Source organism: Scomber japonicus, chromosome 1 (assembly GCF_027409825.1).
Source record: "Scomber japonicus isolate fScoJap1 chromosome 1, fScoJap1.pri, whole genome shotgun sequence".
Lineage (NCBI taxonomy): Eukaryota > Metazoa > Chordata > Actinopteri > Scombriformes > Scombridae > Scomber > Scomber japonicus.
The window spans coordinates 34,857,227-34,879,930 of record NC_070578.1 but is presented as its reverse complement, the minus strand read 5'-3'; the positions used below and the strand labels follow the sequence as shown (position 1 = coordinate 34,879,930).

At 40.6% G+C, this 22,704-nt stretch overlaps 1 protein-coding gene across 3 annotated transcripts in view; it reads left to right on the top strand.

Moving 5' to 3' along the window:
• LOC128383889 (C-myc promoter-binding protein-like) overlaps window positions 1–22,704 on the top strand; it is a 100,953-nt gene that overhangs the window by 629 nt on the left and 77,620 nt on the right. For 2 of the 3 annotated variants that reach the window (XM_053343638.1, XM_053343509.1), the window contains exons 2-3: window positions 14,383–14,457; window positions 20,912–21,245. In XM_053343638.1, coding sequence (XP_053199613.1) covers window positions 20,932–21,245 — 314 coding nt within the window. In that variant the 5' untranslated portion in view covers window positions 14,383–14,457; window positions 20,912–20,931. The remainder of the gene's footprint in view (window positions 1–14,382; window positions 14,458–20,911; window positions 21,246–22,704) is intronic. The other variant, XM_053343575.1, reaches the window with a different exon arrangement.

Genomic DNA, 22,704 nt, shown 5'->3' with positions numbered 1-22,704 from the left:
CTCTGCACTGCCTGAGGATATTTTAGGGTTGTTAGTTAACCTTAATTTTCTGCAGAGGCACAATTCACGTCTTTGTTGTTGTTGTTGTTTTTTTTGCATAGGCTTTTTTGTGTGTGTGTGTTGGTGGTGGTGCAGCTAAGGGCAGAGAGTTCGTCACTAGGGGGATAAAGATGGTGAGTGTATGCTAATGCAGTCTTGCATGAATGATGTCCACATTTAGAGGGAGATCTGTTCATTGATAGTGTGATGCATCGCTGCAAATATGTCTGAGTAATGCTGTCAGAGCAAGGCAGATAAGCTGAGCTGCAGGGGGAGGGGGGTTAAGGAATTGATACCAGTGTGGTGCTTATTGTTATTCTTAATGATATCCCTTCTTAATTTCACTGCTTGTTGTTTTGTTGTAATTATGTGCACTAGTGCTTAAAGGATAAGGCTGATTGTTGTGCAAAGCCAAACCAACAATGAATTGATCCACTTATTAACATTGTGTGTGCATCTAAAGTCTGATATATCTTATTCCTCTGGTCTATAGACCTCTGTGGTTGTCTATTAAGACTATTAAGAACACATTGAAGATGCTCTGGGTGACATGGGTTAGGGTTAGGGTTGTCACAAAGAGTTTGGACTACTAGGGATGCACCGATCTGACTTTTTAAGCCCCGATATCTATAACAATACCTGGGCTTTGTGTATCGGCCCGATACCCAATAACATTGTTGAATTCATGAACTGTATACCTCGCCATGTGGAAAAGGCTGACGGCACCAGGCTTGACTTCCTAACTTTGTAAAACAAACCGTAACAAATCACATCTAAACAAAATGTACCCAACTGTAAATTATTATTAAAATAATAAATAATTGTGTTTGTAGTGAGTCTAGTCTACCAGCATGCTGCACATGCTGCACATGCTGCTGATGCATGACGTAGCACGTGGTGCTAACATAGAATTGGAGTGACTAAATCGGCCCCATGGACCAGCCCCATTATCCGATATCCGATCTAGCTATTTAGTCAATATCATGGCTGATATCCGATATTGATATTGGATTGGTGCATCCCTAGTCTGGACACATTATTTTGTTCAGAAATGACTCCAAAGATCATTAACAATCACATTTTCAGTCTCCTGTGAGTAGTTCTGTGTAAGGCAGAAATTTACAATGTACAATGGACAATATAGGATAAAGTCTACAAGCTAGCAAAGTACTGTGAATAAAAGTCTGCCTTACACAGAACTACTCTGCTGAGACTGAAAACTTTATTGTAGTTATTAGACTTTAAAAGCTGTTTCTAGACAAACTAACAATGCCTTTGATCTTTGTGGAGAAGGTCACCCAGTGCAGCATTGTGGCTCATTGACAAGTTTTTAATAGTTTTTGGGACAACAATGGCGCTCTACAGCACAGAGGAATAAGATAAATCAGGCTTTGGATACACACAGAATACTCAGTAGAAACTAAGTAGGATCAATTCATTGTTGGAAATTTGCTGACCTGAAGAAAAAATATTGAAAATCTCCAGCCTTGTCCTTGAATGAGCACTTTATTTATTTATTTATATGTAACGTTATAATGGAATAGGCTGCTGTTAATTCACCGGGAGGGAATGAGTATAACTGCAGGAGATTACTGAGTGATATCTAGACTTGTCTATCTTCCACGCGGTCGATACAGGAAAAAACAACAATCCTTCTCCAGATGGAGGCTCGTGTGGTGAGAGCAGTGACTCAATAAACATGCACACTGATAGTTACCAGCTTCAAAATGCATGACATACATGTAGGAGCACAGGGCTGCTTGATTTCAACTGGTACATTTAGCCCACTTTTTTGGAGTGGTTCACCCCATCTGCTGCACCGAAACACACCCATGACGTAGTTCCACAACACTAATGAATGCATTAACACAAATGGACAGCTAGAGGTAGGAAAAAAGAGCTCATTTAACAGTAGATAAAGTAAAAAAACCTCCTTATATTAAACTAATTAATGATACAGAGAGGAGCACAGACTGCTGCAGGAGCTCATTAGTATGCTGGCTCTGGCCAATCAGGAACCAGTACCAATTCAGCACCCAGTCCTTGTGGGGGTGTGAACATACCAGCAGTCAAACCATAGCTGCAATGGGCAGGTTTACTCTCCAAAAAAATCCCCTCATATCATTTAGTGGTGTCGCACAGGACAGGCAAGTCTGGTCAAATCATACATGTGACAGAAATACTCTCAAGCCTGTCATTTGCAAACCTCAGCCACACATACCAGAAAGGTAAGCTTCCACTGTAACTTCAGACATCCTCATGCCTCCTCTGCCTGTTTATTTTTTGTGAAGTGTTAAAGCATATTAAAGAATTTCTCACACAGGCCAGAGACCTGAGATGTGTCGTGTTGTGCACCACGATGGACGGGGATGTTTTTGTGTTTTGTCTTATTGCCTTGTCTGTTCTTGTTGGGAGGGCAGAAGGCCGCTGTACTTGAATTCCAGAGAAGGGGGGAAAAAAAAGAAAGAAGTCATAGTTGAAATAAAGGCGCTCTTGTCTTGCTTGTAGTCTTGTGCAGGTCAGAGAAGAGGATTTTTACAGCAGGGAGTAAAAAGATGAAAGGACTGACAGCTCTTGATGGTGGCTGCTTTGCTGATTGAAGACTGCAGGTACTCTCAGTAACCCAGACTACAGCCTCAGGTCTAACGCTTTGCTGTCCACATAAACCGGAGACCAAGTTGTCCCCCTTTCCTGTGGCAGTAAAGGGGTTTTAATCTTTGAGATATCAGGTGCATGCTACTCCTGTCATCCTGTATTTATTGAATACAAAGAGTTCCACTTCATAGAGCTGTCAGGGGTGATCACCCTGCTCGCACTTGAGGAGTGTTCATGTGTTTCTGGGTGGGTAGCATTCACCTAAACTTGCTCTGCGCATGACTGAAAAACAAAGTCTGATATTGTAGTAGGTTTCATTGTCTCCTTTCCAAGTATTTCCCTGGTTTTGGGCCTAACTATGAATGTCCCTGGAGACTCACTGTGGACACTTTGAACTTAATTAAGCCATTCTCTGTGTTCACACATAACATAAAGGAGAAGAAAACACTAAACTTCATTAGTTTGTTGTTGCAGGAGTTACTTTGTGATGAAGCTTTAGTAGAGATGTCTTTTTTTGCAGTAATGCAGGTTGTGTTTTGATGTGAGGGCCTCAGGCTACAGCAGCTTACACCCTATTCCAGCTGTCACGAAGATTAGGTTACACTATAGTCGAGCTAATGATAAGGAACGTTATCACCTAATTTAAATTCGTCTTGTACCTCCGCCTCTATTTACCTCTTTGTACCTGCTATTCCTGCAAGGACATTGAACAACAATTTTACTCCGATGCTTTTTATTCGTGTCTGACGGGAGTTAAAGCAGGTTATTAATGATTGCTTGCATTTTCACATAATGCCTTTCAACAAGCTTTCGGTGTGTTGCATTTGGCAGTGATTTATAGGTACAGCTGGAGGGAGTACGGTAATAGAGAGGGTGAAAAAACACAGGAAAGCAACAGAGCTAAAGGATGAAACTGTTGAGTGAGTGACAGCGACTTGTTTTTTTAAACATATTGGTGTATTTTCTGCTTTTGTGAACGTTCAGATTGTTTTTTGTATGTTTCTCTGATTTTTCTTTCATTGTTGAATGGAAGAAGAAAGAGAGAAAGTAGAAAGATGTATCCTAACTAATACTGAGAGACTAATACTGTTCTTTGTTGCACATCAGTGAAACATTTTCTGTTGTTAAACTTCAATTAAGCTGCTGGAGACATATAAAACGCGGTGTAATATTGTTCACATCTAGTCAATATACAACAAAATTTGCCCAGTACATCATCAGCAAAGGCTTTAAGCTTGTTTTTTTTCCTTTAGGGATATCAATAATAAATAACTCGGGTGTTGTTTTTCAGTCTTTGCTTGAGTTTTGTTCACATAGAAATATTTATACTGAAATGTTCAAGCCCACTTGAATCACATATTTGGATCCAGCTGACAGCCTTTCGGGTATGTCTTGGATGTGCTTGGATACTTTAGTTTCAGTACAAACACTAAAGGAAAAAAAAGAAGAAAACTTTCCATACTTTTCTTAGTATGAGTTTAAATACTCTTTTCTATGAAAACCATCTTCTCTGTTTAATAATACGAGTCAAACTTCTCAAATGCTTCGTTGTTCGCGTGTACAGGAAACCTTGATTGGATTAAACAAAGTATAAATTACCAAAAAATATGAAAGCAGTTGATTAAGTTTATAGTTTTTTATGCATGTTGCAACAGGCACGACTATAGTAACACTGAAAGTATTGACGCTTGTTCTTTGTCACTGCAGATTTTGCCATAAACTTAATATATTAGTAGCAAGATTTATTAGATACAGAACTGAGTATCTATGGCAGCTGGAAAGGAGCACAAAGTAAAAAATTCATTGTACAATGCAGCTAACTGTTTTCTGTGCAAGTGACAATGAAGATTCAATGTTAAAGTTTTGATAAAAGCAGGACTTTGTGTCAGACTGAAGGTTACAGCACAGCGGGGTCTCTGTTTTTATGCAAAACGTGGCCAAAAGAAGAAGACGACACTGTACTCAAGGAAAGAAAAGCTGCTATAGATTTGCATGCAGAATAGACGGAGAACAGGATTACACGTTCCCAGGGAAGACTATCCACAAACACTAATTAGCTGTAAGCTCAGAGTATAGCCCAGAGAGAGAGAGAAAGGCAGGATGTCTCCACAGTTGGTGGGTGGCATCTGGTGTTCGGAAAAGATGAATTTGGGGTGTTTGGAACTGATCTCATCATCTAAAGTGAGATTCATAGCACCCAGCGAAGTCATCTGTCAGAGCACAAAAACACATTTCACTCGGATTGTGTTGTTATCTGCTGTTTTCTCTGGTGGAAATAATGCAGCAGTGTGGAGGAATTGAGAAAGTTAATTTTTTGGTCGAGTCAGCGGCGGTGGAGTAGTTTTAAGAATTGATTGACCCTTTCGACAGTTGGACAGGCACTCAGACTGAAAGGATGGGCAGGAAGTTGCAAAGTATAGCTGCTGTGGGTATCTCTGTCTCAGTCCGAAAGCAATGAAATTGGCAGTTTTAGCACTATGGGTGAATAGTGCATGACTAAACAAGTGCATCATTTGAATAAAATTATAGAAAAAACACACAGACAACCGTCTAGCAATTTACAGTAAAACAAAAAAAACATATTATTTATATTTAATTGGAGGTTTGAGGGCCTGGAGGTTTTTCTTTTTGCTAACACATTAGCTAAAATACTACTTATAAACCCACCAGAGATTAACTCCTCTTTCTCTTCACCTGTCAAATGGAAGTCCAGTTCATTCAGGTTTGTCTCACAAATATAGGAGATAAATATTCTCTGGAATATTGTTTAACATATTCACAGCAGGTCACTTGACTGTGCAATGTTTAGGACTGGGTATCAGTACTAGATACCTTTAAGGTATCAACCGTTATAAATCGATACCAAGTAGTATCGAAACATCTCCCGTCAAAGGATACCTACAAGTGATCCTTTTAAGCTAGACTAAATCTGACTATTTGTACGGACTTGCTCACAGCCAATCAACAGCAAGCGTTCATTGATTTAATGCGACATGTGATTGGCCCACTGCCACAGAAGCTACAACCCGTCTGTGGTAGTGAAGTCGTGGTGAATTTGAGTTCGAGCGCTTAGCAGATCAGCAGCCAAGATGCCTCCTAAATGCTCTAAAGTGTGTCTACACTGCACGCCTGTTACACCAGATAAAAGACAGAGCACTAAATGTGTATGGGTATCGAATAAAGTATTCAATTAGTATCGGAATCATGTTAAGGGTACTTGGCACTGGTACTGGTATCATAATTCTTTAAACGATACACAGCCCTAGTAATATTGGTGGAGGTGGTGGAGGCCAAAACAGAGCTAAAAGGAGAGTGAATATTGGATACAGTGAATATTTTTGTATTGTCAGGTGATCAAAAGCAAGTCCAATATATTCAGGTTTGGCAATCTAGGAGATAAATATTTGGTTTGAACTATTGTTTAACATATTAATAGCTGGTCAGTTGACTGTGTAACGTTGGTGGAGTCCAAAACAGAGCTAAAAGGAGAGTGAATATTGGTTACAGTTAATACAGTAGTTATTGTCAGATGATCAAAAACCAAGACTCCCAACATGATTGCTAATGTTGATCTGAGTCTGCTGATGTGTAAATAAGCAGCTGTTGCCATAATATCTTTATGAAGTGATAATTTGTCAGTGTTTATGACTTGTTCTTGCTGACATTGAGAAAATAATACCCTCAAACAGAAATGATGAGTAATTTAGATGTAACTGCGGTCACATGCACATGCATTACTTCTAGGTTAAATTAGACTAAAGTCTGATTTTCCACTCTGTTCCACTTTGGGCAGACTTCTTGGAAAGTTCAATAGATTTAACTTAACTTTGTTGGATGTAGGCTTCACTGGTGAAGGCTGTAATTGTCTGATTCTCACCCTATTCTGCTGCTGCTGCTGTGTGGTCTACCAGGTTCACAAGGGTAAAGGATTATTCCCCTAGTATCCTCCTGCTTTCTTCCCATCTCTTAAAGACATCACTAAATCAAAACTGCCAGGCTTCATAGATAACAAGCTGCAAATAAGAAAAAAAAGAAAAAAGAAGAGGTCAAACAGGAAAATAAATGTGTGGTTTTGACCAAATCACTTTGTCTGACTTGAAGGTATAACAGCGGCCTTAAGACCATTTTTCTGCCAACTAGGGAATTAAAAGATCAGACTGGGAGAGAAGGCAGGTCGGTGAGATCGGGTTTCCTGGAGACATGGTATTAATTCCCACAGGGCTCAGTGTTAGCACTTCACTGTGCTAATACTGAGCCAGGAAGGTAACATCTTGAATACTGTCGACAACCAAGATTTATGGACCCCCCCGTATTAAACCTGGGTAATATGTTTACTGAAATATGGCTTAGTAACAGTTTTAACACCCTGTAGCTGTTTATTCCAATTACTTTTGTGGCGGCTCACAGTTGTCAGCGTAAATATCACAACATCAAGGCGAAGGGCAAAATCTGTAAATGAAAGGTATGCAGGAGGTTAAACAAATGACTTCACCCTATATCTAAGCCTCTGTGCTAACACAAGACTGCAGAGGAGCTTTCAGCGGCAACATCAACTGCTGGAAAATAAGATGTAATGATAGACCTTGGACAATGCTCCTGTATCTCAAACCACCAAAACAACCTGGTTCAGACCTAAATATCAAGCTCCATCAGCCATAAAAATCCAGTGTGGCTGTGCGTTATGTTTGCATCCTTGACTCGTGCTTTTTAAATAATAATAATGATAATAATATTAACTTTATTTATATAGCATCTTTTTAAAAACAGAGTTTACAAAGTGCTTTGACATACAAAACAAAACCATACGACACAGAGAGCAGGAACAAGGCCAACATTAACAAGATGAAAGTAGAAGACAATGAAACACCATAAGGAGATGTTAAAAAAAAAGATTAAAAGACAATAACAACGAACAAACGATATAGCATAAAAGCAAGTCTGTAGAAGTGAGTTTTAATAAGTAATTTAAAAGAAGTTAATGATAAATAGAAGCTCATTATTTCTTTGGAAGCAGTGACTATCACGTCTTGAGGCTTTAGTCAATGCCGAAGTACCTTAAAGTGTAATACCACTGGTGGCCACTAGATGCTACAACTTCAGACAGTCGTTTTTTTTAAATGAGTCATTATGGTCTCAGTCTTTAAATCCAGACCCTCTAATAAATGAGCTTAGTAGTCATTTTGGAAATATTTGCCCCAACTTATAGTAACTTTGATGTCTGAAGTGTGGACGTTGATTGACAGCTGTGGTTGACAGTTAGCGCACCTGCTGCTCTTCTCGGTTCCGGAACTCAAACTGAGTCGGACTGTTGCCCATAGCTACAAGTAATAACTGTTTTATCATTAATGAATCTTCCAATTATTATTATTTTTTATTAAGTAATCTAATAATTTGGTCATAATCATAATTTCCTGGAGCCCAAGGTGGAGTCATTAAATGTCTTATTTGTCAACAACACAAAACTTATTCATATTCAATTTATTATAATTTAAGAAAAAGAAACAAAGAAAAGCAGCAAATTCTCAAATTTGACAAGCTGAAACCATCAACTAATTGGTATTCTTGACCCAAACAATTAATAGAAATAGAAATTGTTGCTGTTCTACTATTGTGGAAGTTTATCGTTACTTGATTATGGACACGTACAAATCAGATCAATATAGTTAACATGAGCACTGTTTCCTAGTAAGTTAACGTTAGCTAAAGAAAACAACCCACACTAATTATTTGGAAGATTCTGGCTCCAAATGGAAAAGATGGAGCCAACAATTAGCTGCAACTTTGGGCTTCAAAGTGCAAACCAATGGTTGTCATCACACCTCGCTACATCTATTTTTATAACTATGATTGCATGGAGATGGAGGTGTCAAACATTAGTAGTGAATACAACTTTTTTTAAACTGCACCAATCTCCTTATCTTTTTTTCCCCACCTTGTTTATTTTTCTCAGTGTAATCAGAGTGATGTTAATAGGATCACTTGCTGGCAGGTGAAGTCTGTCACTGCTCTTGTCTCACATCACTGCTTCATCATCCATCACGCTATGTGCTTAATTATCCATAACATACACATCGCAGTCTTCCATTCGCACCAAGAGGAGAAAAATAGCTTAAACTTGAGTTGAATTTTAAAACACCTTTTGATATTTAGGTCAAGAACTTGCACAGAGTTATTTAAGGCACTTTGTATGCTAACCAATGCATTTCTATTAAAGCACCCTACAGTAAATTAGCATATTCATGTTTGGTATAGGTTAGTCCCAGCAGGGCACAAATTGCTAACCTTGGCATAGTTATTTTTATGGTCTTCCTCTTGATACTGCTTTTTTGCATAGTAAAAAAAAAAAAAAAAAAAAAAAAAGCAGTGTGACCTGTTACATTAGCGAGCGTTAATGGATGAAACCTCAGTGTCTGACCCCTGAGCGTCCTGCCCCTGCTTTGACAAATGCTTAACTTTGAAGATTAAAATTGAAGTCAAAAATTATACTGGAGGCAAAAAAAAAAATTAAGTGAGCCTCTAGAGTGGAAATAGAGAGTGGAAAAATAAATTTAAATCGAATACTTCTGTGGTGTAAGATATTTATTTCCCAAAAGGCATTTCTTTAACTTTATGAAGCTGGAAATAAAGTCAGTGTCAACACCGCTTGAGATGTTGTTGATAATTAGTCCTGTCTCGAAAAGTTAAACCTTCATCTTAAATTTCTTGAAACTTTTAGGTTATATAACATGAAACATGCCCATGTTTATTTTAGCTGCAGGAAACAATCCCAGAAAGCATCTTGAAATGATTCTCTTTACTGTAAGTCTGCAGACGCCCCGCAAACAGTAAGAAAAATGGGTCTGAGGGTCTGACGATTCAGGACTCCCTCATCCAAACTCATCCTGATGCCTGCTGCTTCTTTCATTTCTCATGTGTGACTTGCATCCCACATGACTTTCTATCAGTGTTGCCAGGTGCATGATAATTATTACATTTATATGATAATTTACCCTCTTTGTCCCAGTCTCTTAGTATATATTAATTAAAGGCTATGGAGCTGATTTGTAACCAGCCTGACTATCCATTGTAAATTAATGACTCTATGTCAGTAATGAGTAACATGAACTGATTATCTTGTCTCTGATTAACCTTGTTCCTTTCATTTGGTGTGGATTAAAGGTGCAGTATGTAAAATTTAGTGGCATCTATAATGAAATGGACCTGGCAGAAGTGGAATTAGTTTTAATTAGTGAAAATAAGAATAGTTGGGTTTTCATTAGCTTAGAATGAGGCCTTTATATCTACATAGGGAGCTGGTCCTTTTCCACGGAGCCCGCCATGTTGCACGGCCATGTTTCTACAGTAGCCCAGAACGGACAAACCAAACACTGGCTCCTGTGCCTGTTACAATAATTACATTATTGACTTATAGTACAATAATGTAAGTATCAACATCATCATGTCTATAGATGGACTTACTATATAATTCACAGGTAGAGGTCAAAAGAAGATTTTGACTGTGCTCCGAAATCTCTCCCTTATTTAGTGTTTCACTATATAATAGACACCTATTTGTTCACTCAGTAGTGAGCAGCAAATTAAGATTTCGGAGATTTCTTATGTCAAATTCTAGTCAAAGACACATTGATGGATGAATGTACCAAAAAAAGACACAGACACATAATAAATCAGTTGGTAAAATAGTGGAGGACATTGATGGAGTCTTTTAGTCATTATGAACAGCGTATTAAAAATGAAGTTGCCTGCCCATAAACTTCATCTTCTATTAGCGGACATGCATCTAACACAACAGATTTGCATATTGTCATAATAAATGTCGGCCTGTGGTCGGAGCTCACTGCAGTCGACCCACTGAACTCGTTAGATGTATTGTGACCTTTAGCCCAGATCTAATTAATGTTATAAATTCAAAGCAAACAGAGTGTGTGTGTGCTGTGGTCTGGATTCAATCTGGCCTGAAATATGATCATTGTGAAGTATTCGTACAGTTATTTGGTTTTTAACACCCGGCAACACTGAGGTCAGTAATTATTTTCATATGAGCAGTAAATGTGTTGGTATTTATGGGCAGGCAGATTCATTTTTTAACACGTTGTTCATAATGACTAAAAGACTCCACAACTCATTTATTATGTGTCTATGGATTTGACTTCCTTTTTTTTTTTTTTTTTTGTCCATTCATCCATCGATCTATCTTTTTGTGTCTGGCATCTTTGAAAGGAATTGATTGAAATTTGACATAAGAAGAGGGTAATAAAATCTTGAATGCTGTGCTTTGGGATTTCACACATTGATTTTACACCTAAAAATTTAAAAGAGAAGTACACACCTGCTGTATGAGTCTATTTACTTTGTGACACTGATTGGCTGCTGTGAAAAAAACAAGTACTGACTGACTCAAGAGGACGAAGAAGTGATTTGAATTTGTAGGAGACACCGTTGTTTATTGTTACCTTGTTAGAAAATGAAATACCAACGTAATGATATCTGGTGTAAAGATATGACTTTATGACTCCCTGAAGGCACATTTGTTTCATATTATCAACAAAACAAGTCGAGTCAAGTTATATTTACTGCTAAAATCACGCCAAATCACACAACAGACGCTATCTCAGAGCTATTTTCACATAGAGCAGGTCTAGACGGTACTCTGTAATGTACAGAGAACCCCCCCCCCGCCCCCGCCTGCCCATTCCCCCCATGAGAAGCACTTGGCGACAGCGGCATGGAAAAACTTTACTACCCCTTAACGGGAAGAAACCTCCAGGTGGGCGGCCATCTGTGTTGACCGGGAGAGAAACAGAGAGCGGAGAGAGAGCGGAGAGAGAGCGGAGAGAGAGCGGAGAGAGAGCGGAGAGAGAGAGAGAGAGAGAGAGAGAGAGCGAGAGAGAGAGAGAGAGAGAGAGAGACACACACACATAGCAAAGCAACAACAATAACAATTACAAAAACAATATTAGAAATATGACTCCTATTAATAGCGGGAGCGGTGGGCCGGTGGGTCGGTCCTCAGCCAAAGGTCTCCTGCGAAATGAGAAAGCACAAAACTAACGGGGAAGATGCCAAGTTAGTAACATGTATTAATGGTACATGAATGTGTGCAGATGGGAAGGAGGAGAGAGGAGCTCAGTGCATCACAGGAAGTCCCCCAGCAGCCCAGGCTTGTAGCAGCAGAACTAGCGGGTGGTGACAGGAAAGCTTGGCCAGCGCAAACTATAAGGTCTATCAAAAAGATGCCTCCCATTTAACTTTTAGAGACTCTAGGAGCCACAAGTCACCCTGAAAAAACTAACAGCAACAAATGGTCACGCTTTTAATTAAAAACACAGTGTCAAATTGACCCCGTCTGTTTTGACTGTTCCTTCCTTCCTTCCTTCCTTCCTTCCTTCCTTCCTTCCTTCCTTCTTCCCTCCCTCCTTTCCTTCCTTCCTTCCTTCTCTCCTTCCTCCCTCCCTTCCTTCCTTCTCTCCTTCCTCCCTCCCTTCCTCCCTCCTTTCCTTCCTTCCTTCCTTCCCTCCTTCCTTCCTTCCTTCCTTCCTTCCTTCCTCCCTTCCTCCCTCCTTTCCTTCCTTCCTTCCTTCCCTCCCTCCCTCCCTCCCTCCTTCCTTCCTCCCTCCCTCATTTCCTTCCTTCCTTCTTGGCCAGCCCAAACTATAAGATTGATCAAAAAGTTTAACTTCCCATGTAACTTTTAGAGACTCTAGGAGCCACAAGTCACCCTGAGAAAACTAACAGCAACAAATGGTCACGCTTTTAATTAAAAACACAGCGTCTGTTGGCAAAGCTTATTGCATCCTAAACTTTTGCAATACTGTCTGCTGGACACACGCACTGTGACTCCTTTTAAAAAGCAATTAAAGTTCATGTTGAATGTTAGTTATTGTGTAATTTAGTTGAAAACAAATTACACAACAAAGTGGTCAAAGCAGCTGGTGGTTGATACGTGCAATACATATTCAAACTTTTCTCCTTTTCCCTGAGCTGGAAGTATAAAGCTTGTTTCCTTTCATGTCTGTGCTTACAAAAGACTTTGTTCCTGCTTTCTTTTGCACCAATCTCCTCCTTTTTTGTTGTTGTTTGGTCCAGCACCTGCTTTTTTCTCCGGATGTGTGTGTCTACCACACAGTTTGTGCTCGCAAAAGACAAATAATCTAAAACTATTTGGACATTTTATTAACTTTTAGCCCTTTAGTCTTTTTTTTTCAAGCTAAAATGCCAAACAGTCTCTAGTTCCACTTTATTAAATTCAAGAATTTGCTTGATTCCCCCCCCGATATGATAATTAACTGAATATCTTTGGCATTGATGTTTGGAGAAAACAAGCAAAAACGCCAAATAGTCTTTGGTTCCAGCTTATTAAATTCAAGAATTTGCTGCTTTTTTTTGTCATTTATGATAATTAAGTGAATATCTTTGGTATTTGGACTGATGTTTAGATAAAACTAGCAAAAGAGGACATGGCCAGACATTGCTCTGGGGAAAAAGCACAACTTTTTGACCCTTTATTAATTAAAGGGCTAATCTGTAAATCAAGAAAATAAAATTAATAATGAAAAAGATCTTAAGTTGCAGCCCTAATTGTTTTGCTTGGAGTTTAGAAGACACAGTGGAAGTATATCAGAACCGGCTTTAACTCCGTGTTGTTTAAATTTCACTCAGGTGTGTCGGAGATGTTCGGCAGCAGGAACATGCGACACCTCGATTCAAGTTTCTCTCACTGTTTAGTTGAGTAATTTAACAAAATAAGTCAGGTGTAGAGATTGCAATTTGGCACAGAATAAGCTCCTCGTTTCTCAGAGGGGTCATCTTTCCTCCGTGATGTTACACGACCTGATGTCGGAAAGGCACTGGAGCCAAACGCCCACTCCTCCTGGGCTAACTGAAAGCAGATGCTTGGCCAGCGAGGCTTCCTACTGGCTTGTGTTTATGTTCTCGAGCACATTCCTTTTCACCTCCTCCACGTGTCTGCCCTGCTGTGGCAGTCTTTGAGCCTTAATGTCTATACAGCTGGAGCCCAGTGCGGCAGCCGGGCCGGGGCCAGGGCCGGGGCCGTCGCAAGCCCCTCGGACTGAGAGCCTTGCTTTGGCGAGTTTCATTGCCCTCCCGGTTCTCCTTATAACTCGAGACAGCTGGAAGTCGTTCCCCTGTCACGTTGTCTTAAAAAGCCCCTTGTGGAAGCAACTGAGGGTCTGGACATCTTATCGAACTCCTCCCTGAGTTCCTGCTGTGGTTATAAGTCAGCGAGTTTGGGCTGGGAAGCTTTGTCTACAGCTCTGGCACCCGGCCCTTCATGTGGCCTAGTTTCAGGTTTCTGGGGCTCTGTGGTGCTTTTCCATCAACTCTGTTTCTTTTGCTCCCACAAACCCATTCTCTACCTTACTGTACTCTTACTGTAAGTCTTCGGGCATAACCAAGACAATCTGTGCATTTGGCTTTGTTAAAGTGTCTTAAAAGCACGTTATGTCATATTAGGTACTTCATATTTAAATGCTGATTTCTGCTTTTTGAAGACAATCTGCAAAATCTTGAGGGGGGGTCATATCTTAAGGCATTTGTGCTGAATAAACACACGTCATAAATGATTCAGAAACATATAAATATTTTCTCCAGTGCCTCAGGACCACTGCAAAGAGCTCTGTAGTGACCTTTTAAAGAAGCTTGCGGCCCGAGCACATCTTCTCTAAAACGGATTTTTAATAATAAGGAATAAATCGTGACTCCTCTCTCTCGCTGGGCGTTCACCTCCAGAACCATGGCCAGGCGAGACTTCCCTGCCAGGGACCCGGGGGAGGAGAGGTAGAGAAGGCCAGCCAGCAAATTAAGGTATTTGGATTAGACCACTTAGGATGTCATGCAGATTTCTTAACGTGTCAGGCACGATGTGAGTCACGGATCTGCATCTTTTTGGACGAAGCCCCGGGGAGGGAATCCAGTGATGATCTGTGCTTGAAAATAGTTCTGTTGTGCCTCCTCAGCATATTTGAAGCATCTAAATTCAAGGCTGACTAGATAAAGGATATTTCTGCTGAATTTGTAGCTGTTGCTGCACAGATTAAACCTTTTTATCTCTTTCTTTTTTAACATCTTCTGGTTTAGTATCTCAGCGATGCAGGATATTCTTAGCTTTTGTTGTGTCACCTATATACTGCATACATCCTCACCTCGCTGTCACCCTCAGATTCACTGTGAAGGCTTAGTGAAACTGTAAGGAACTGTGAAATAAAGAATTCATTTTTCATCCTGCCAATTTAAAAGAAGAAAAAATGCAGATTTTATTCTATACTTGAAATATAGGGCAGTGAGAGAGAGACAGAGCACAGTATTAAAGACAAGAAAGGCAGTTGGATTTCAGTGGGAGTTCAGGATTGTCCCACATATACAGTGTGTGTATATATGTAATCCTTATGTAACTTGTGCCACAGTGCCGCAGCTTTGGTTTGCTTTGTATTTTTAGCAGGCTGACAGCATGGCATGGATGAGTGTCATTCTTGGGCCCGTCATGTGGCTCTGTAGTCAGCCTAACTTACGTGTGTGTGTGTGTGTGTGAGTGTGTGTGCGTGTGAAGGTGGTGTTTGCTCTGTTTTTGCGTTCGTAGGACTGCAATAAATTAGGTCAACATGTTTTTTTTATTACAGGTTTGTGCTAAGTGAGGAGTTAACTGTACTTACTGTGTGTTCCCCGTGAAAAAAAAACAATAGCCAAGTCTGCTTTCGGTCAGTTGAGTCTCATGCAAAAATCCCTCTTGGGTCAATAAAGCAGCAAGTCATTTGCAAGAAGGGGAGATAGCGGCCGTGCTGGCCGACACCCAATGGAATTCAATCCATCTTTTTATTATACATTACATATGATGTTAATAATTGATTCATAATAAAGACTCTGTAATATTTTAATGCTAGCAAATGAAAAAACAATAGAACTACGGATAGCCGATACCCATCCGATACCATTGTTGAATTAATAAACCTCGCCATGTGGTAGAGACTGAAGGCATAAGGCTTGACTTAAAAATGACTTTCCTAACTTACTAAAACAAAATTTAACAAATTAAGACATAGATTAATGAACATAGAATTGAAATGAATAGATCGGCCCCCATGGATCAACCCCATTATCTGATACCCGATCTAACTATACGACTTTTTCAGCCGATACCGATCCGATACCATTGTTGAATTAATAAACTATAAACCTCGCCGTGTGGTAGAGACTGAATGCATCAGGCTTGACTTAAAAATGACTTTCCTAATTTACTAAAACAAAATGTAACAAATGAAGACATAGATTAAAATTTTTAGAGCGCCCACTGCTGGATGAGATGGCAAACAACAAAATAAAAACAAACTGTCGAATTATATTAATATAATATTTAGTTTGAATATGATTTTTTCATGAATAGATCGGCCCCTATGGTTCAGCCCTATTATCCGATACCCGATCTAGCTGTTTAGTTCAAATCGGGGCAGATATCTGATATTAATGTCGGATCGGTGCATCCCTAAATAGAACGTGACTGTGGCTTCAAGAATTTTGTATGACAATCCTGTTGTTGACAAAAACCACACATGTTGACCATGTTGTGTTTCTGCCTTTCATTATGCCTGTTAAATACAGGAATGTGACCCCAGGACCTTGCACGCACACACACACAAAAACACACAAACACTCACAAACACACACACACACACAAAGCTCTTTATAGATGTCTCACTTCATCTTCATGCTGTCTCTCGGCCTGTCAGCCTTTTCTGAGCACATGTTCACATGCAGGCTTTTAATGGCAGTGTGTGTTATGAGCAGACGTTAAGGTGCAATGACGGCAACTTGGTGCATCTGTCCCGCCACCTTGAGGTGATCTTGTGTGTAATTTTCTGTTTTTCCTGAGTGTGCCACGTACCCCGGTGGTTCTATCATTCCAAGAAAAGCAGTGAAGACATTTAAGAATAAAAGCTTATTGTAAAAAAAAAGGCCAGGAATGATGATGTGTTTGATTTAGAAGATGTGAAGCTGAGTTTCCTCCTGCACCTGTTTTCATTTTGACATGAGAGATAGCTCTCTGTTGCATTTTTGTGTATTTAGTATTGTGTTAAATTCCCATGTAAACATTTCTGAAAAAGAGAAGCGAGCACGTGTCCCACATCCTGTCCTCTGGGTGTTTTAAAGCAGCGTGTTGTAACGGCGAGCGAGCGTCCCAGGAACATTCATGTGTTGGACGGGAAGTTGAAAGCAGACTGCGGTCCTGGACTCAGGATGCTGTGCAGATGTTGCGGCCCTCAGAGTTCCTGCGGTCACTCTTAGTTTAACCAATTATTCTCCAGCAGATAAACAAGACGAATGCTGCCAGTATTGAGGTTGATTTAAGATGTGGGATTAGGACTGAATGTCCTGGTGCCAGAGGCCGGGGTCCACCTCACGCCTTCTGCCTTATCACAGCTGACCAGACATCACTTGGCACAGGAATATGGCTCAGTGCGCCGAGCACTGACAGTCTTTCTCATCAGTTTCTCTCAGTGAGGGAGTGATGAGGTGGGATGCATTTGTAATTCGAGTGTAAGAGCCAGAACACGGTGAACCAGCGTTTTTCTCACCATCTGTCAATAGCTGGAAGTGATGATCACAGACATGAACACAAATTGCTGTTTGTTTGTATATAAGCTTGGCTCATTGACCTCGCAATGATCATTTCGTAACGCCAATCAACACAAGGCTTTCGTTATGTTTATGTAAAGTAACACTTTTTCTTTCTCTGCCAAACGTTGTGAAAGATACTAAGCTAATTATAGATGACAGCACTCATTACATCACAAAAAAACTCGACCTCTAAATGGAGTAAATCCAGAAACAAATGTAGTTATGTTACATCTGCTGATGCCTGCAGGCTTTATGACTAGTCTCAGTTAGCATGATATCGAAGACGGTTTTCTTTGGCATCAAAGCTCATCAAAGACCAAAGATCCCAAACTTTTAGATAGAGGAAATTCACAGGTAGAAAATAAAGATTTTGTTATGTCCGAAATCACTCCCTTATTCAGTGATTCACTACATAATAGACACATAATTGTTCATTCAGTAGTGAGCAGCAAATGAAGATCTTGGACACTAACTACTTTTTTTCATTCCATTGTTGAATATCTGAATTATCGACTTATCGTACAATAACGTAATTATCAACATCATCATGTCTATATATGGACTTATCGTATGATACATGGACATGACCTTTGACCTCAGTATTGCCACACTTCACATTAGCAGCTAAGAGGCTATTCATGTCACATTGGCTAAGTGAGTAGTGTCCTCCATTCCTCACTGTGCTCGTCCTGAGTGGAGACTGCAGAAGAGTTAAAGGTAAATAACTCTGTCCCCAAACCTAATGGCAGTCTGGGTTTTTACAGAAGCATAGCCAATACCACCCCTTACATTATTATGCTATTAAATTATCATCTTATCAGTGGTATAAAGTGATCTTCAAATGACAATAATATCGTATATCGCGATTATTTCTGAGACAATATATCGTCTATTAAAAGTAGTTATTATGACAGGTCTATATAGTGGAGATATTTACACGCGCAGCATTAGGACTCTCAAAATAAAATGGCCCAGGGTAAATGTAGTGCACTATATAGTTGTACTTTGGTCTTTAATGTCTCTAACAGTCTCTAATGATGATGAGGGTTATAAAAGAAGTCACTAGCGGTGGTCCTTGTAGCCTCGGTGGCAGCTGGAGTCTTGCTAAGCCTGAGCCAACACATTTAGTTTAGCTAACACACCCTCCTAATTCAACCTCTCTCCCCACACCCTCTTACTGCATACGCTTGGAATCACAGACCCTGTCCAGTGAAATTATTCACAAGTAAATTGAGCAGAAAGAAATCTGGTTGTAATGAAACGGGCTATCCGAGTGAGAAATTCTTACTGACCAACTCGGTTATGTTTTTTTAAAGAGATTTAAATCAGCTTTAGTATTTTCCATCTGTGCAAAACCCTAAAGACATGTTTAAGTCGTGCCCTGTTTACATTATATCCAATTTTTGCTGTGCATGTTTCTCACGCCCCCCTGATTTCAGCTGTCATGAACCCCAGTGTGTTGTTCTGTGTCGGCATGACTGAGCAGGAGAAGAGAGAGAGAGTACCGGTGTGTGTGTGTGTGTGTGTGTGTGTGTGTGTGTGTGTGTGTGTGTGTGTGTGGGGTAAAGTTTCATTTTAACCCACAGAGACACACTTATGTCCCCGAGGCTCAAGTGTCAAAAGGTTGAGTGATGGATTTGGTCACCGAGGCAGACTGACTTCACACCATACCACACCCAGAGGCTCCAAAAGGATTTAAAAAAAAAGAAAGGAATCCACTGTAAAGTAGAACTGACTTACAGTATTTCTTTGTTCTGCAGCACCAGAACAGTACCATCGAGTTAGGCTGTTTAAAAGTATAGACCTGCGTGGTGGAGAATCAATAGGAGGAATATTGTGTAACTTTGCCCACACACTGTCACATAAGGCTCAAGGCGATAATGTCTGTATGCATTATTGCAGAAGAGGTGAAGAGGTGTGACAGATACTCATGTATTCTTGTGTGTAGGTGAGGATGTGAACTGATTTGTTTAGCATCTTTGTGCTCTTAGAGAGAGAAAAATTTGAGCATTTCTTTGATTAGAAAGGAATTGAACACACAGCCTGAAGCATTGCAAATGTCCTGTGTTACTATTTATGTGAGGTAATGGAAACACATTATTTCACACTTCAATGAAATGGCCTTAAAAATGTAAACAAACCTCCCCTGCCCAAGAAAACCCTCAACAAAGAAGAGATAAAAAAAAAAGTCTTTAAAAAGAAAAACAGAAAAACACAAATTTAGCAGCAAATACTTGTTGGCGTGCCGAGCGAAACCTCCAAGCAGCTGCTCTTTTTAGATACGCCACAGTTTCTCTTCACACCATTAGTTTTGTTTTCAGTTGTGTCTTTGGCCCAATTTCTTTTTTATGGTTTTTGTCTCAGACTCTGACCTCCGTGGTGCCCGTCTCCTCTTTTGTTTTGTTCCTCTGAAACGGTGCCGTGATCACGACACAGCGGCAACAAACAATCAAGTGATGAAGTGCTGCGTCGCATCAAAGAAGTGAACACTGACGTTGAAAAAGTTGCTGTTATCATCAGGGAGGGAGAGAGGGAGAGAGGGAGAGAGAGAGGGAGAGAGAGAGGGAGAGAGAGAGAGAGAGAGAGAGAGAGAGAGAGAGAGAGAGAGAGAGAGAGAGAGAGGAGAGAGAGAGAGAGAGAGGAGAGAGGAGAGAGAGAGGGAGAGAGAGAGAGAGAGAGAGAGAGAGAGAGAGGAGAGAGAGAGAGAGAGAGAGAGAGAGAGAGAGAGACCTTCCCTCTCATATGTCTCAAACAGAAAGACTCACCCTTTTGTTTTTCAACCAGAAAGTGACGTTTTTGTGTGTTTCCATACAATTAAACAGGTTTAACCAACCATCCATATCCTTATACATTTCAGTGTGAGCCTCTATAATGAGTGCATATGATGTTGTGCAGTCAGGACATGCCCCTTCTTAGGCTTGATTTAGGAAACTACAGTTTGGCTTTTTATTACCCTGCTTAATAGTCTCCGTGATCATCACAAGCCTTCTAATCAGCAGGTTTTATTATGTGGGGACCTGGCCTGTAATTAAGGCAGAATGTCAAGTGTGAAGAAACACCACCTCACTGCTCCCTCTTTAAAATGCACACTCAGGCCTCTGCAGGCAGTCAGGCTTTATAACGGTCCTGCTTTTTTTCTTTTTAGAGTCAGAGAAAAGTTTCAAAACCGTCAACAGCAACAATGCTCAGTCCACTTCAGAGAGCTGCGTGTTATTTCCAGTGTCCTTGAGCCAGGACACTGAACCTTTTAAACCGGTCTTCATGTGATCTGAAGGCAGTCTGGGTCAAAGACCGTCAGCGAATGGCCCTAAACTGCAAATGGCTTCCTGGCACAGAATCGTAGCCCCCTCTCCCTCTCTTCACATTTTCACCCTTCCCTTTTTAATTTGACCTTCCTCTTGGTCTCCCTCCCCTCAGAAAGATTTATGACTGTCAGATTTTGTATTTTACTGCCAAAGCAAGGGCGCGAGAATCGTCTGTACCTGCTTCCACAACGAAAATTAATCTCCTCTCCCCTCTCTCTCTCTCCCCTTTCTCTCTCTCTCTCTCTCTCTCTCTCTCTCCCTGTCCCTCTCTCTCTTTCTCTCTTCCTGTCTGGGTCTCTGTGTCTGTCTTCCTTTTCATTTCCTTTCCTCTGCTTACCGTGCAGGCAGTCGGCGGGGATGGGAGATGATGGAGGACAAAGGCCCTCGTGTAGCCGACTACTTTGTGATGGCCGGTCTGACGGACCCGTCCAAGCCGCTGGACCAGGAGATCCACTTTGACGATGTCTGCCAACAAGACGGCCAAAACCCAAGGGCGCCCATCACCGACGTGGCGCTGGTGATCCGCTCGTTGGGCGAGGAGGTGCCGCCGGGGTTCACCTGCATAGAGACGACGCCAAGCGGCCATTCGGCTGATCTTAACAATGGCGGCCTCATGGCGCCGCAGATCTTCCTGTGCTACAGGCGAGGTCGCGACAAGCCGCCACTGACTGACCTGGGGTAAGTTAGAAAGGAGTCTTAAAGGTGCACTGTTGGACACACAAAAGTTATGGTAAATCAATACTTACAAATGAGAGGCTGGAAGGAGAGAATAAAAAAATATTGATATAATTAATCAATTATTGGAATTGATGGCAATTTTATTTTGAATACATTAATTGACTGATCGCTTTAGCTGTAAATGAACCACTGTGTAATAAAGTGCTTCACACACATGGACAAATGTAATTAGAGCTGGGCGATATAGAGAAAATCAGATATCACGATATTTTTGATCAAATACCTCAATATCGATATCGCAACAATATTGTAGGGAAGACTATTGGTGCATTCACAAAATTTTTACATAATGAGATTTGACAGTAATTTGGATAAAATGACAAAGTGGGTAAAAGGTAAACAATAGAACAGCTGGTCTGGTAAGTTCAGAAAATGACATCATTTTACTGTAATGCCACCTTTAAAACCAGGAAAAGACACTTCTGCCATATCATGATATTACAATGTCCAAATTCTAAGACGATATCTAGTCTCATATCACCATATCTATATAATATCAATATATTGCCAAGGCCCTAACATGTAATACATAACATGTTGCTGTTATAAGCAAATATTGTGTTTGCTGTTGTTTCTACTTTCAGCTTTCTGCTTTAAAACCATGAAACAGTATATTTCTCTTAGGTTAGCTACTTTGGGGTGTAGCGTACTCCGATCTGGCGGCTAACTTTGGTCGCTAACCCCCTTCACCTCATCCAGCAGTTGGGGGAAACAACCGATGTGACTTTTCATTTGTCTTGAGAAGCTGTAGCAATTATTAACTTGACACTCTGTAGTCTGTACTTTACATTTACTGCCACAATGACAACTCACTGCTAACCTTTTCCTCACATTCACCGTCACTTTCGCTGCCCCTGTTTTTTTAAAAGGAGATACGCTACAAAGAGTTTCCCAGGCAATGGCACAGAGGTTGAACAGAGCTGCACAGAGACGCCCCCAAACGCTATTGATTTCAGAAGAGATGGATATTCGGTGTTATATTTGGCATTAAAAATCTTTCTTTTTGGCTGGCTTTGGTTCTCTTTGGCCTGGCCTGTACTTTTAAACACCGCATGCAACTTCGTCCTGCTTTCATTCGATGTTGCGAGTGAGTTGTGCAGCTCAAGTCTAAAAAGCTGTCCATATCATGTCTGGCTCTGAAAAAGCTCAATTGCTCTCCACTCTATAAAGCGCTCCGCTCTGCCTGAAATTTTCCTCCTGTGCAGCAGTTTTCCACTTTCTGCCTGCCTTGCACTCGTTCCTTCGTTTTGATTTTTCAAAAACAAAAAGTGAAAGGAGTCTGAAGCGCAGTTACAGGTGTCCTCCTCCTCAGCAACATCCTTTTGAACTAGAGGAATCCAATAGTGTTTGTTCAGACCTCTCTCTCTCTCTTTCTCTCTCTTCTCTCTCTCCTCTCTCT